The sequence below is a fragment of the Myxocyprinus asiaticus genome, chromosome 11 (genome assembly GCF_019703515.2).
Source record: "Myxocyprinus asiaticus isolate MX2 ecotype Aquarium Trade chromosome 11, UBuf_Myxa_2, whole genome shotgun sequence".
Classification (NCBI taxonomy): domain Eukaryota; kingdom Metazoa; phylum Chordata; class Actinopteri; order Cypriniformes; family Catostomidae; genus Myxocyprinus; species Myxocyprinus asiaticus.
In genome coordinates this window covers 5,988,699-6,003,169 of record NC_059354.1, presented here as the reverse complement: position 1 = coordinate 6,003,169, position 14,471 = coordinate 5,988,699, and the positions used below count along the sequence as shown (strand labels likewise).

Here is a 14,471-nt window from a genome sequence, read left to right as displayed (position 1 = left end):
ATATCTATAATTAATATCCTGCATGCAATTAAATGTCGAAAGGGCTTGCGATAAATGGCTGTGTTTAGTCTGTAAACATTAAAACACACTTACCTTTTGATCATCTAGCTCCATCAAGGCCTCTTGCTCTATCAGTTTCTCCATCATCATCTGCTCGTGTCTTTTTCTCTGCTCATTCTCCTCCTCTGCTTGCTGTGAGACAGAGAGAGAAACTGGCCATCAGAGATGTGGCTTCAGGAAGTTATATGGTCTTTTTTTTTTTTTTTTGCTCTTCTTGTGTTACAGCAGGCTGGCATTGTACTTTCATGCTGACAGCATTTGTGCTGCTATTACAGACGTAATCGTCATGAAATCTAATTACCATGAGAAGTAGGAGTGCATTTAAATCCGAATGGTAATGAATGCTCTGTGCCGAAACTTTACTTGGGCTGTGTGAATACTATAAACTGATCAAATAAATACACCAGTATGGTGAGAAACAGGCCTATGATTAGATGTAGTGAGGACGATGATGTGTGATTAGTCAGTTTACCCTGTATGCCTTCACAAAGCGCACAAATACTGGGAAAAACACAGACGGCGGCGTTGTTTTGGAATTTTCTCCAAAAAACTTCACCACCTCATCAAAGGCATCCTAAATGAGAAAAATACACAGTTCGATTATTCACACTGTAAAACAATGAAATACATTTTTATGTTAATTTCACGCATTTACAAATGTTACATTATTGTAATTAGAGTATTTAAAGTAACAATGTTGCTGCAGACATATTTGTTTTAAAACAGCTTTTCTTTAAATGGATCAGATAACCATTGATTGTTTTGGGTCACACAGGTGCTGTGTTTCATGTACCTGAGCGACCTTGGCATCATCCTGGAGTTTTTTTAGTTTGTTCTCATTCTGCAGTATGAAATCTTTGAGCAGTGTGTTGTGTCCATGCATACTGTACTCTCTCCTGGACAGATCCATCCCTCTCTGAAGCTCCTTCACATCTAATAACACATTCTCCAGAGACACTAATGGACAGAGAGGGAACTCACTGTTATGTCTGTCATTTATTTGTGTTTTAGTACAGTGGATCTCAACTGGTTTTGCTTCAAGACTCAGAATTTACTTTGGACATGAAGTTGTGACCCAACACAGTATTGTTTATAGTTGAAAAATACACAAAAAAGTGTCAAATCAAACACTGAAATGTATTAATATTACCAAAAACTGCATACTGTATGCCCAACAATTTGCTAAATTATGCTTTCTAAATGTCTCTTGAATTGCAATGGTTTCATACTTCCAGCAGCCAATAATTCACCACTCAAAACCAATCATGATCAGCACAAACCAGACTGAAAATAAAAGACTAGTAAATTTACTTAATTTTTATTTGGCAAGTTTTTGCACACAGGTTTTCTAAGTAAATCTTAATGGTATAAAATTAAGTCAAATCTACTTAACTTCATGACATTATATTGATTAAAGTGAGTAAATTTAACTTAAACATTTGAGTAAATACAGTAACTTTTACTTAAAAATATGATATGTGTGGTCCTTAAATAAACGTACTCCAATTGAAATGAACATGTCATGTTTTGAACTTTCCTTACAAACACATGTATAATCATGTACCACATGACATATGGAAGCCTCCCACAGAGAAGCTTAATGCATGCAATGTAGTCTATGAGACAACATAATCTTGAATTACAGATTAATGCAAGATATAGAGCTGCGCACACAGACCTCAACACTGCTGCACAAAACATGATGACAGTGACTATCATCAGATCATTTTTTAGATCATGAATGGGTCATTTTGAGTAGAAAATGAACTTCAGACTGTACAAAACAAGTTACCAAACGTAACAACAAAATTAAGAATAAAAACCAATGATAAAAAATGAACCAAAAAGTGAAACCATGCAAGCTAATTTATTATTCAAGCCCAGTGCATGCTGACAACACCAGCAAAAGTTAAGTAAAACTGACTTTATTTATCAGTGAAATTTACACAAATTAGCAAATAAATATGACAAGGTTTTCTACTTTAAGACTGATGACACATTGTAACGATAAAAAAAAAAAATCATAAATAATATTTACTTATAAGCTAGAGCATTCATTTTTACATGTTTGAATGCAGAATTTACTTAATCTTTTCTGCTACATTTACTTCACCAGAAGATATACACCGATCAGCCACAACATTAAAACCACCTGCCTAATATTGTGTAGGCCCCCCTTGTGCCACCAAAACAGCGCCAACCCGCATCTCAGAATAGCATTCTGAGATTATATTGTTTTTACCACAATTGTACAGAGCGGTTATCTGAGTTACTGTAGACTTTGTCTGTTCGAACCAGTCTGACCTCTCTCATCAACATGGCATTTCCGTCCACAGAACTGCAGCTCACTGGATGTTTTTTTGTTTTTGGCACCATTCAGAGTAAATTCTAGAGACTGTTGTGTGTGAAAATCCCAGGAGATCAGCAGTTACAGAAATACTCAAACCGGCCCAAGTCTACAGTAACTCAGATAACCGCTCTGTATAATTTTGGTGAGAAGAATATCATCTCAGAATGTTATTCTGAGAAGTGGGTTGGCGCTGTTTTGGCGGCACGAGGGGAACCTACACAATATTAAGCAGGCTCATCGGTGTATATATATATCTTTTTTTTAGTGCATGCTTATTCTCACTGCAAGTAAACCTGTATTTATTGTTGTACATGTTGTACTTTTTTGCCTTGCATAGTGTTAAAGGCTATGGGGAGTGTTTTCTCCCATTTTAAAAGTAGTTAAGCCTATTTTTTTGTTATACTAACCAGTGTCATTATCATGTTTATTAACTAAATTAAAACATTTTTGTTAAATTGATAAAAGCATCTGCCAAATGCATAAATGTAAATGTAGTTTTTGATAGTGCTATAATATTTGAAATATTTACAAATCCACCTTAATTAAACATGAAAATGCCACCAGACAGAGGAAACACAAGACTGCCCTGAGGAATTTAATGACGTAAGACATATTTAAACGATACCAGTAAATGCTTTAGATTTTGGCAGCCATAAAATACTAAAACTAAAATAAGACTGAATAATAAACCTAACTGAAACTAGAAAACACTGAAAAAATTTAAACTAAACTAAGACTAACAGACAAAGTGTGATAGCTAACAAAATCTTAACTAAAAACTGTAATAACCCTGATCCTAACAACACAATTTTATGGGTAGTTGCAATTAATATTGTTTTACTGCTGTTCTTGATCCAATCAAAAAGGGATACAACTCACCAGTTGAGAACCATTGATATAGAGATACAAAAACTGAAACCATTTTCAATCAGAGAAGCTTAGATCAAACCTTAAAATATGAGCAAATATGATATGCCCTGTTATCGTAAATAAGAGCAAATTTAAGTATGTTTCATACCTGCTGCAGCTTTCTCCACATAGTGCAGTTCATTATAGAAGAGCGACACCTGCTGGTATTTTTCCTTCACTACATTTGCAATATAATGCAGAAGAGTGATCTTGCGGTCTGTTGATTTGGTGTCTAATAACTGCAAATCACAAGCACACACAAACAACAGATTTCATTCAGTCAGGACTCTAAAGACCCCATGAAATGGCCTTATGTTTCCTTTCCTGTGTTGATGTACTTCCAATTTAAACAGGAAGTAGGAGTGGATATTTCGAAGGGTTTGTCCTTTTTTCTTTTTTTTTCTTTTTTTTTTAAAAAACAGCCAACAGGCTTTAATTTACATCACAGTCAAGAGCCATAATTTGCTACCTGCTATTGTCAGTCAGTAGCAGGGGGGGAAGGACATTCTCATTTTAGGAAGCATTTTATTGGAGAAAACGTTTTAATACACCACTGAGCAGATGATGACATCATCAATATTTTTAAGTTACAGAAGTTTTGTGCATAAGTAAAAACTAATTAACATAACTATTAGGTTTAACAAAAGTCAATGTGAATGGATAAAAAAGCCTCTATGAATGAAAAGAGAAAATAAAAAATGCATTTCACCAGGTCTAAACTCTGAAGTTTGAACCCGTACACGGCTCCTCTTTTACTGCTGTTCATGTAGTTTCCCAGAGCCAAGATGATCTGAGAGAGAGAAAACAAGACACTCTCAGTTAACACTCTCAGTCTGAAGAAGAGTGCATCAGAACAGAAAATACTTACTTCCAAAATCTTCGTGAGTTTCTGTGAGGATTTGATGGACACAGATGCTGCAATAACAGCGTGAAGTTGCTGTTGAGACAAGAGATTAAATCATTAAACGTTGAGATACACTCTCCCAAACAGAGGAAGGAAACTCAAAAATGAAACAAAGACACTTGGACAACATTTTGCGTACAACACTGTAACCAAATGATTTGGAAAGCGTCATGGGAAGAAGAGTATGAAAGAATGAGAGAGACAGTTAATTACCGGGGTGAGCATCTGAATACTCTCTGAGAAATTCCCCACAAACGCCATGATGGTCATCTTCTGTATGAGGCGCTCTACTTTACTAAACTGAATCATGAAGCGGTCTTCATCTGTCAGGTTCTCCAGTGGCTTGCGTTCTTTCTCGTACTGCCGCAGAACTTTTAGCTCTGCTTCGGTTGGAATGAACCTCATCAAACACTCCACAAAATCCACCGGCAATGTCCGCAGGTCAAACCTGATTCCCACACAGATCAACAGTGAATTAAAGCGTCAATCACAGATTTATCCTCATTAATCTCATTAAAGTTAAAGAAGACACCAGCGTCCCGAAACACAGAATGCTGTCAAAAAAAATTGTGACCAACCTGATCTCATGAACATTACTTGACCGTGGCCACATTTTTGCAAACCAAAATTATGTGCTTTATTACACGTTTTGCTGCAGTTTCTCAGTAAAATGACCAAGGGGGGTGCCAAAAGCGTGTAAAATGATGTTGTAATCAGAAGAGAAACCAATTTACGATGGTTTTAATGAAAAAAAAAAAAGTACCTCCCTAACCTAAGACTTTAACCTAAACCTAACCAATAGTGTTCTAAATCAAAAGGTGAATATAACAGACATCCTTACCCTAAACCAACACCTAAACCTAACCGATAGTGTTTTAAAAGCAAATGTGACATGAAAAGCACATTTTCTGAAGCAACTACGTCATTTTGTGTCACTTCTATGACACTTTCGTCTCACATGTGAATTTGCATCCTTGACTGGCTCTTCCGAGTCCATTGTCCAACACTCTATCAGGTGAGCTACTGCAGAAGCTAATCATGCAGGAATAAGTGTGTAAATTTAAGTGCGTTTGTGATATAAGTGTTAAAATTTATAATTTTTCATATCACGTTTCGATATCACAACAGCATTGTGTTAGTAATAGTGTAAGACAGTTTGTGTTTATGAAGTCAAAATCAGCCACTGTACTCATGACTTGTGTGAAAGTTAATAAAACGCACAGTTGTTGTAGCGCCTCTCGTGTTAATTTTATGAGGAAACTGCTGCAAAACGTAGAATGAGACACAAAACTCAGTTTGCAAAAATGTAAAGTAACATTCATTCTATGAGACTAAGGTGATTTTGACACTTAAATCACACTGAAAAATGTCTAAATGTCATTGCAATACATAGCAAAATATCAAACCATCTCGTTTGAAACTAAAGGTGATCAGAGAAGCAGAAAAGATGACTCGTAATACCTGGATGAGCAGTCTGATATGACTAAATCCCCAGATGTGTGGTTACTGAAATGAAGACCGCTTATTAAGTAACCACAGCTTGATCTTGGAGAGTTGGCTAATTATAGACCGATCTCAAATCTCCCATTTATGCCGAAAATTCTAGAAAAGGTAGTGTCCTCCCAACTATGTTTATTTCTACAGAGAAATGGTATATATGAACAATTTCAGTCAGGATTTAGGCCCCATCACAGTACAGAGACTGCACTTACCAGAATAACCAATGACTTGCTCTTATTATCTGAGTGCAGCTGCATTTCTCTTCTAGTGCTTTTAGATCTTAGTACTGCTTCGGCACCATAGATCACAACATTCTCTTGGATAGGCTTGAGAATTATGTTGGCATTTGTGGACAGGGACTAGCATGGTTTAGGTCCTTTTTATATGACCACTACCACTTTGTCTGTGTAAACGAGGAACTGTCAGATCAAACTAAATTTAAGTATGGAGTGCCACAGGGATCGGTTTTAGGGCCTCTGCTTTTCTCCTTATACACTGTATGCCTCCCCTGGGAGATATTATCAGGAATCATGGAATTAGTTTCCACTGTTATGCCGACAATAACCAACTTTATATTTCTTCAAAACCCAATGAAATTTCACAATTCTCCAAATTAGCAGTGTATCAATGACATCAAATTTGGATGGCTAGAGATTTCCTTCTACTCAATTCTGACAAAACAAAGGTGCTAATTATTGGGCCAAAAACCTCCAAAAATAATCTGCAAAAATATCATTTGACTCTCAATGGATGTACTGTTACGTCCTATTCTACAGTGAAGAACTTAGGTGTTATATTTGATACCAATCTGTCCATTAAAAATCACATTTCCAATGTTTGTAGAACATCATTCTTCCACCTCAGAAATATTGCTAAGTTACAACACATGCTCTCTGCTTCTGATGCCGAAAAACTAATTCATGCGTTCATGACCTCAAGACTAGATTATTATAATGCTTTACTGGGAGGATGTCCTGCAGGTTCAATAAATAAACTTAATTTGGTTCAAAATGCAGCAGCTAGAGTGTTGACTAGAACCAAGAAATATGATCACATCAGCCCCATTTTATCGTTGTTACATTGGCTACCTTGTAAATGTCATATTAATTTTAAAATTCTGTTAACTACGTACAAAGCTTTAAATGGTCTATCTCCACAGTCCTTAAGCGACCTTCTGTTATACTATATTCCTTCATGTTCACTACGATTGCAAAATTCAGGCCTGTTAATAGTACCTAGAATATCAAAATCCACAAAAGGAGGTAGATCCTTTTCCTATTTGGCTCCTAAACTATGGAATAGTCTCCATAACACTGTTTGGGACTCAGACACACTTTCTCAGTTTAAGTCTAGAATAAAGACTCACCTCTTCAGCCAGGTATACACCTAATTTATCCCTCAACTTATAGTTATGCTGCTTTAGTTAGATCTGCCAGATCCTGAAACACTTCTCTTATTATATCAGAATCAGAATGAGCTTTATTGGCAAGTATTCTCACGTACACAAGGAATTTTTTTTTGGTGATAGGAGAAACAAGTGCACACAGAACATTACAGTGAGACACAGAATATAAAACAAGGTATGAGTATAAACAGACATGCAAATAGTCCACTATCATCTCCACTGTTTTGAGTGTGCTCAGCTCAAGGTTGTTGTGACCACACCAAAAAGCCAGCTGATCAACCTCCTGTCTGTATGCAGACTTGTCACTGTTGCAGATGAGGCCGATGACCGTGGTGTCATCTACAAACTTCAGGAGCTTGACAGTGGGGTCCTTTGCAGTGCAGTCATTCATGTACAGGGAGAAGAGCAGGTGGAGAGAGAACGCATCCCTGAGGAGTACCAGTGCTAATAGTGAGGGTCCCGGATGTGAGTTTCCCCAGTCTCACTAGCTGCTGCCTACCTGTCAGAAAGCTGGTGATCCATCGACAGATTGGGGTGGGCATGGAGAGCTGGGTCAGTTTGGTTGAGTGAAGATCAGGCATGATGGTATTGAAAGCTGAACTAAAGTCCACAAATAGGAACCTTGCATAAGTCCCAGGTCTGTCAAAATGTTGCAGGATATAATGCAGTCCCATATTGACAGCATCACCCACAGACCTGTTTAGCAATCTGAAAGGGGACCAGCAGAGTTCCAGTGATGTCCTTCAGGTAGGCCAAAACCAATCTCTCAAACGACTTCATGACCACAGACTTGAGAGCGACAGGTCTGTAGTCATTAATCCTGTGATTTTGGGTTTTTTGGGGACCGGAATGATGGTGGAGCAGTAACTTCACACTGCTCCAGTGATCTATTGAAGATCAGTGTGAAGATGGGTGCCAGTTGGTCAGCGCAGACTTTCAGACAGGCAGGTGAAACACTATCTGGGCCTGAAGCTTTCTGCTTTAAAGTGAATGGCATCTATACTAACATTATTTTTGTATCCCAGTTTCAACCTTGGGATACAGGTTACCAGAGCCTGCCAGATCCAGCTCTGTTTCTGCTTGGTGTCCGACTCCCACTGCTATGCGTCGCTGAGTGATGATGACTATCTGCAGTCTGTGCCAGCCAGACTTCATTTCAGTATACTACGATGGACTTCACAGAGAATGAACTGATGCCAACTCCAACAATAAGACATGGGATATTTCATACAATTACTTTCATACATTTAATTTTAGGACCTCTGCCTTTTTTTGTGTTATGGAAGTGTGGAAATCACACAGAATATCTACGCAGACAAAAGGTTGATAGGTACAATATAGGACCTTTTTAGAAAAACAAATGCATGACTGTTTTCTGTACGTGCACTGCTGCAAATCAGAAGTGTTGGTGAAATCTTAAATTGTGCAGTGTGTGTCTCATGTGACTTACACCTGAATGGCTCTGCAGATCTCCTCCGATGTCTTGCCCACTTTCCTCAGTGTGATGGCCAGATTTTTCGCTCTGTTGGAGTCCAGCAGCGAGATTTTATTTGGTCCTTTCTGAGCAGTCTTCTGTTTGCTGGTGGTGATGTCTATGGCTGGTCCCTGCGCTTTAGTCTTAAACATCTCCTCAAACTCATCCACATTCAGATCCTGGACACAAATGATAGTCACAATTACACACATTCACCTGTATACCTGACACTGTCAAACAATAACAAGCACCCTGATGTAAATCAGCATGTGACTACAGAATAATCATCTTACTGATGAAGTGTGGACAATTTAATATTGTGTGTGAGCTGTATATCTGAACTACTTAGTAACATGCAAATAATTTATACTACATGAGCTGTTCAGTACCCAAGGAGGTAACAATGTACTAGAAGCCTGTATACTGTATAATACTGTATATTATTCAGAATGCATACAGTATTCTTAATTTTCTACAATGTATTCATAGTCCCATGTAATACACATTGTATACATTATATCTTTTTTTTTTAGTTTATTTATTTTTTATAAATAACTGTAATCACAGAATAGCATATTATAATGCACTACAAAAGCAAAACACAGTAACTACACCATAAATGAAACTGAGATCTACTACACGTTGGACCGGAACTATCCATTTTATAATACTCAATATTATAACAGTCAATGGGATTATATTGATGACATTCCTTGATGTAACAACTATTAAATATACACTCACCAAGCACTTTATTAGGACACCTGTACACCTACTTATTCATGCGATTATCTAATCAGCCAATCGTGTTGCAGCAATGCAGTGCATAAAATCATGCAGACACGGGCCAGGAGCTTCAGTTAATTTTCACATTAACCATCAGAATGGGTAAAAAATGTGATCTCAGTGATTTCGACCGTGGCATGATTGTTGGTGCCAGACAGGCTGGTTTGAGTTTTTCTGTAACTGCTGATCTCATGGTATTTCATTTTTTTTAAAAAAAACATTTTTTAGGTTTTATTATTATTTGTCACATACATATTACAAACATGTGATGTAATGTATTGAAATGTTTTTTCTTAGTTCCTTGTCCCACAGTGCAACAACAAACAGAGCCAACAATGAACTAAGTACATACACCGACATAATGATAAAATATAGAATACAATATAGGAGACTATAAAGAAATATAATGTGAATAAATAAAATATAGTAGAAAATATGCAAAATATACAGAACTGTACAGAGTATACAGAACTATACATTTTGCAAATTTAGTTATACATAATAAAATATGTATTCCTTTTCACTGTATTACATCCTGTACAGCTGAAAACAACTCACTTCACATCTCACATTTGGCGCCTCTCCATGGACATTACACACAGAAAATGGATCTCACATGTGCCCATACGCCCAACAACAATTTCCGAATTGGCTACTGGGGGCAGTGTTTCACAATTCGGTAAGAACAGACCGATTTCAGCAAAAGAAATGTCAACCTACTGTTTCCGACTTCACCGTGAGATCTGTCTGTAACTTTATCAATGGGTCATTACATCAACGGTTCTGCCTGTTCTAAATCAAACACAGAGATAGAGCGATAAAATGACATTCATTTGAATTAATTCAATAAAAAAAACTGTATGAATAATTTGAGAAAAAGGACATGAGTATTTTGGAGACCATAAACTCTGTAAAAACTCATTTGAATGTGTAATCCAGAAATAATAAAAATGCTGCATAATGTAGAAGGGTTCTGTTTTTTTGTTTTGTTTTTTTTTTTTTGTAGCGGTTCACATGTGACTTAAAGACGGCATTGCATGACTTGTGTTTTGTGTTGTGATGTTAATCCCAGCTCTGAGACTCATCAGACTTGCTATACTATAATCGCATCCACCGTTAGTTTGAACAGAGGCGTAAAACTCAGCGTAATGAGCAGAGTAGGTGCATTAATACTGAAACCAATCGGAATCAAGTATTCAAGAAGACCATGGTATTAAAGGTATTATATAAACTTTATAATAAATACTTTTATAATGCATTATTTAAACAGGCATTGTAAAAGTGTCCCTAATAATAGTCATATTAAAAACTTGAAAGCAAAGATAGTTAGCAGATGCTTTTGTGCATTTCTCATGTGTATTATAACACAAGTTGTTTGCAGATGCTTTCCATTATGGCTTTAGGTTCTTCAATTGCACACATTCTAAAATCACTGTTAAAAATGATTAATTCACCATTATTGCATATAATGGACCTAATTGCCAAAATAAAAAACACAATTAGATTAATAATAATTTAACATAATAATTTGGTGTATGTTGCTTGGAGACAACAAATGAAAATGAATGAAGCCATTGTTTTTATTTATTTCAATATGTGAAGTGAAAAATAGTGGCTGTGTCTCGTTTGGAAGGATGCGTCCTCCGGAGGTCGCATTTGTCGGCCGCATACGTCATCGAGGCTGTCTCGTTTCAGAAAAGCGAGTGGGACACTTCGAATGCACCCTTCGAATGCGACCTTCTTTCACGGGAATTCGGAGGATGCAGTGTATTCTTCGTGGGCACTCACAACCCACAATTCTTTGAAATGTCTAAAATAAATTATGCCAATTTGCCCGTTAATATGATGTTCAAATGCAAGTAATGCTAATTCCCAAGTTGAAGTACCACAGAAGATGGGTGTAGAGTATATAATATGTATAATTATATTAATATATAATTAAAAGAAAGTATTAGACTAAAAGTACACCTGTAAAATCTATTTTCTTTTCTCTTTACATCATTATAACTCTCCTAAAATGTACCTCATGCATTCCCTTCCAGAGGGACTTTGTTCCCTTCTCACTCACTCACGCTTGTTAAAGAGTGGCGTGCTATCATAGCAACCATGTTACGTTCCGCTTCCGTTCGTCCTAGGAAGGCTATCTCATTTAAATGAGGCTTGTTTAAAGGAGGACACTCAGTATACTGCAGCCTTCAAAGGAAGCGTCCTACCTAGCATGCAGCCTTCCAAACAAGACACAGCCTGTGATTATACATAAGCAATGAACAATGCTGTTAAACAACTTTATTACACTACATATTAGTGTAATAGACTTAACACTGCTATATGATAATCTAATAAAAGTCTGATAGGTAAATTTGTACCTTAATTTAACATAAATGTCAAATATATACTAAAAAGGTAGACCGTTTAATCATTGATAATAAAAAAAAAAAAAAAAAAACATTTAAAACAACCTATGACAACTGCATTATTCTCTGTTGTAGCTGCATGTGTGACTACACATGTGATCACTACACAGAAGATTATATCCATTCCACTGTAACATAATGTTGCTCCTAGGTAACAAAAACATTTAAGTAATTCCTTATAACATACAAATAATAAATATGACTCTAAATGTTTTAAAATGAATTTAACTCACTAACAAATCTCGATTCAATTTTTGATGGGTGAGAAATCTATAAAAAAAATTCCTTTTTAAGTGCAGTTCTCCTAAGCAAAAATGTGCAGCTGCCAGTGCACCAGGCCAAAAAACTATTTTACAATGATGAAAAAGGATTTGTGTAATTCAAAATCTTCCCTTCATTATGAACTATTTTATTGCCATCTTGCATGTATCATGTGCTTGCAAAGTGAAGAAAATGGGCTTGTTGCCATGAGGAAACATGGTGCAATAGAGGATTAAAACTCGTGAGAGAGAGACCACAACCAGAATTTACTGTCTTAAAAAAATCAGAGGACACTCACTGTGGGTATGTTTGAATGAATCTCACCTCCAGTATTCTTTCATCATCGATCTCGTTAAACACAGTGCCGTTGATCTGATTGGGTTTCAGAGCCACCCAATTAAACACCGGCATACGAAACTTAGTCTTAATGGGTTTCTTGATCTTCACAGCTGCACAAAATGACAAAAACAACATTGTATCAGTATCACAACAAACACACAACATGCAGTGTGAATTACACAACTGATGAACACACCACACATACGGGACGGGTTTATCTGAGTAGGTCCAGTGCACATATATGAGAGTAGGTGAGGGGAAATGTGCCGTGACAAGACCTCTAGTGCTGCAGCATGAATCTCATTAACAAGAAAAAAATTACTGAGGAAAATTTTAGTTGATGAAAGTTTTTTTTTTTTATATGGTCAACAATAATGAAAAAGGAAAAAAATAAAACAAATAAATGCATCATGACGATAATCAAATGGTTTCAATTAAAGCATACTGCTGATGAAAATGTGATGAGGAAAAAATTATATTGCAAGATGTTGGGCATTTCCCCGCTTGAGCAGCGCAATCTGAAAGAGCTGAATATCTGCACAAGGAAATTTACTAACCAGTTAATTACACATCCTATTGTATATATGTGACATTAACCTGCTATTAATCAGTTTTTTTTTCTCTTAGGCAGCGATGAGAAGAAATGGAGAACAGATTTCTCTCCCAAGAAAGACATCAGTGTCTAATCTAGAGTTTCATAAGAGATCTCAAGAACGTCTCAAACCCTGCTCAGATTTGCAAACATACCAAAGACTGTAATCAAAAATAATATATATATATATTTAATTACAAATGATCTGAGCTATGTTATCCAGTTAATCTTATAGCTCTCTACTCTTACTGTCAACAATTGACTCATTTGTGTCTATTTTTAACATATGAGACAAAGAGAAACATCTGAGAAACATCTAAGACTAAGTAAATACTTTAATGAAACATAACTGAGAAATGGATTTCAGTTATCAATAAATTGGTGAGTAATTAAAGATATCGTAAAAGATATCATTTTTTATATCAATAATGAATTATTTTTAATAATGCAAACCTAATTACTGATATAAAAAAAATGCATTTTCACTAATAGTAATTCCATTGTTGATGTCAAGAATGACCATTTTAACAGTGAAATATTAATTATAGATACCTATAATTCACACAACTGCACATGACTAAATGTTGAAAGGGATTCCAATATTCTTTGAGCTCCTGAGCAAAGACCTGAGAAGCCTCTGAGAAATAAAATATTTCTCTGTGTTTAGGAAATGAGCCAGACAAACACTCATATCTGTTCTTGGGTTTTCTTGAGGATGTGACTCAAATTCTGTCCTAGTGTCAGAATGAGTCATGTCTTCTGTTTCCTTCATTAAAAGCACAGTCTATGCCAGTATATACCCCACAAAGTACTTCCAAAATTATCTGACAGAAAGAGTTTCATATCCAATGCAGCTGGATGTGCAGAGAGGATTATGAGTGATATCTGTGATGATGTGATACTGGGCCATGTGGAGTGTATGTGACTGTGAAAACAGATAAACACTGAGTGTGTACAACTGCATTCCTGTGTTTATGCAACTTTCTCAATATCTGACGATCAAGTCGCCTGCATCGGCACGACACACTGTTTCAGCATGCAAAAACAACACGATCAAACACATACCAACACACAGCACGGACATGGTATTTTTAGTCTTACTACCTTGTAGTGCACATTTATGAGTGAATTATAATAAAAAAGGACAACAAACCTAAATAAACACACCATCCCCAAAACAAATTTGGACACTTAGCTGCAAAATATCAGAATGTCCTTGCATTAGATAAAAAAAAAAAAAAAAAAAAAAAAAAAAATATATATATATATATATATATATATATATATATATATATATATATATATATATATATAAAAGATAAAAAATGGAATTTCAAAAAATCAGTTCTTGATACCTGTAATTGCATTTACACTAGTAGTATTCTAAAATGACCTGTATTTCACTCATTGACTCTAAACACAATTAAATACAGTATATCTATTATAAATTTAATTGCAACTAGTAAAAACGAACCTT

At 35.9% G+C, this 14,471-nt stretch overlaps 1 protein-coding gene across 4 annotated transcripts in view; it reads right to left on the bottom strand.

Annotated features, from left to right (window-relative positions):
* The window catches only part of LOC127448058 (formin-like protein 2), a 149,966-nt gene that overhangs the window by 15,673 nt on the left and 119,822 nt on the right, over positions 1–14,471 (bottom strand). For all 4 annotated transcript variants that reach the window (XM_051710325.1, XM_051710324.1, XM_051710326.1 and 1 more), the window contains 9 exons: positions 12,388–12,512; positions 8,579–8,781; positions 4,437–4,671; positions 4,188–4,256; positions 4,029–4,109; positions 3,429–3,558; positions 854–1,017; positions 533–634; positions 94–192 (listed from right to left, as the gene is read on the bottom strand). In XM_051710325.1, coding sequence (XP_051566285.1) covers positions 94–192; positions 533–634; positions 854–1,017; positions 3,429–3,558; positions 4,029–4,109; positions 4,188–4,256; positions 4,437–4,671; positions 8,579–8,781; positions 12,388–12,512 — 1,208 coding nt within the window. The remainder of the gene's footprint in view (positions 1–93; positions 193–532; positions 635–853; positions 1,018–3,428; positions 3,559–4,028; positions 4,110–4,187; positions 4,257–4,436; positions 4,672–8,578; positions 8,782–12,387; positions 12,513–14,471) is intronic.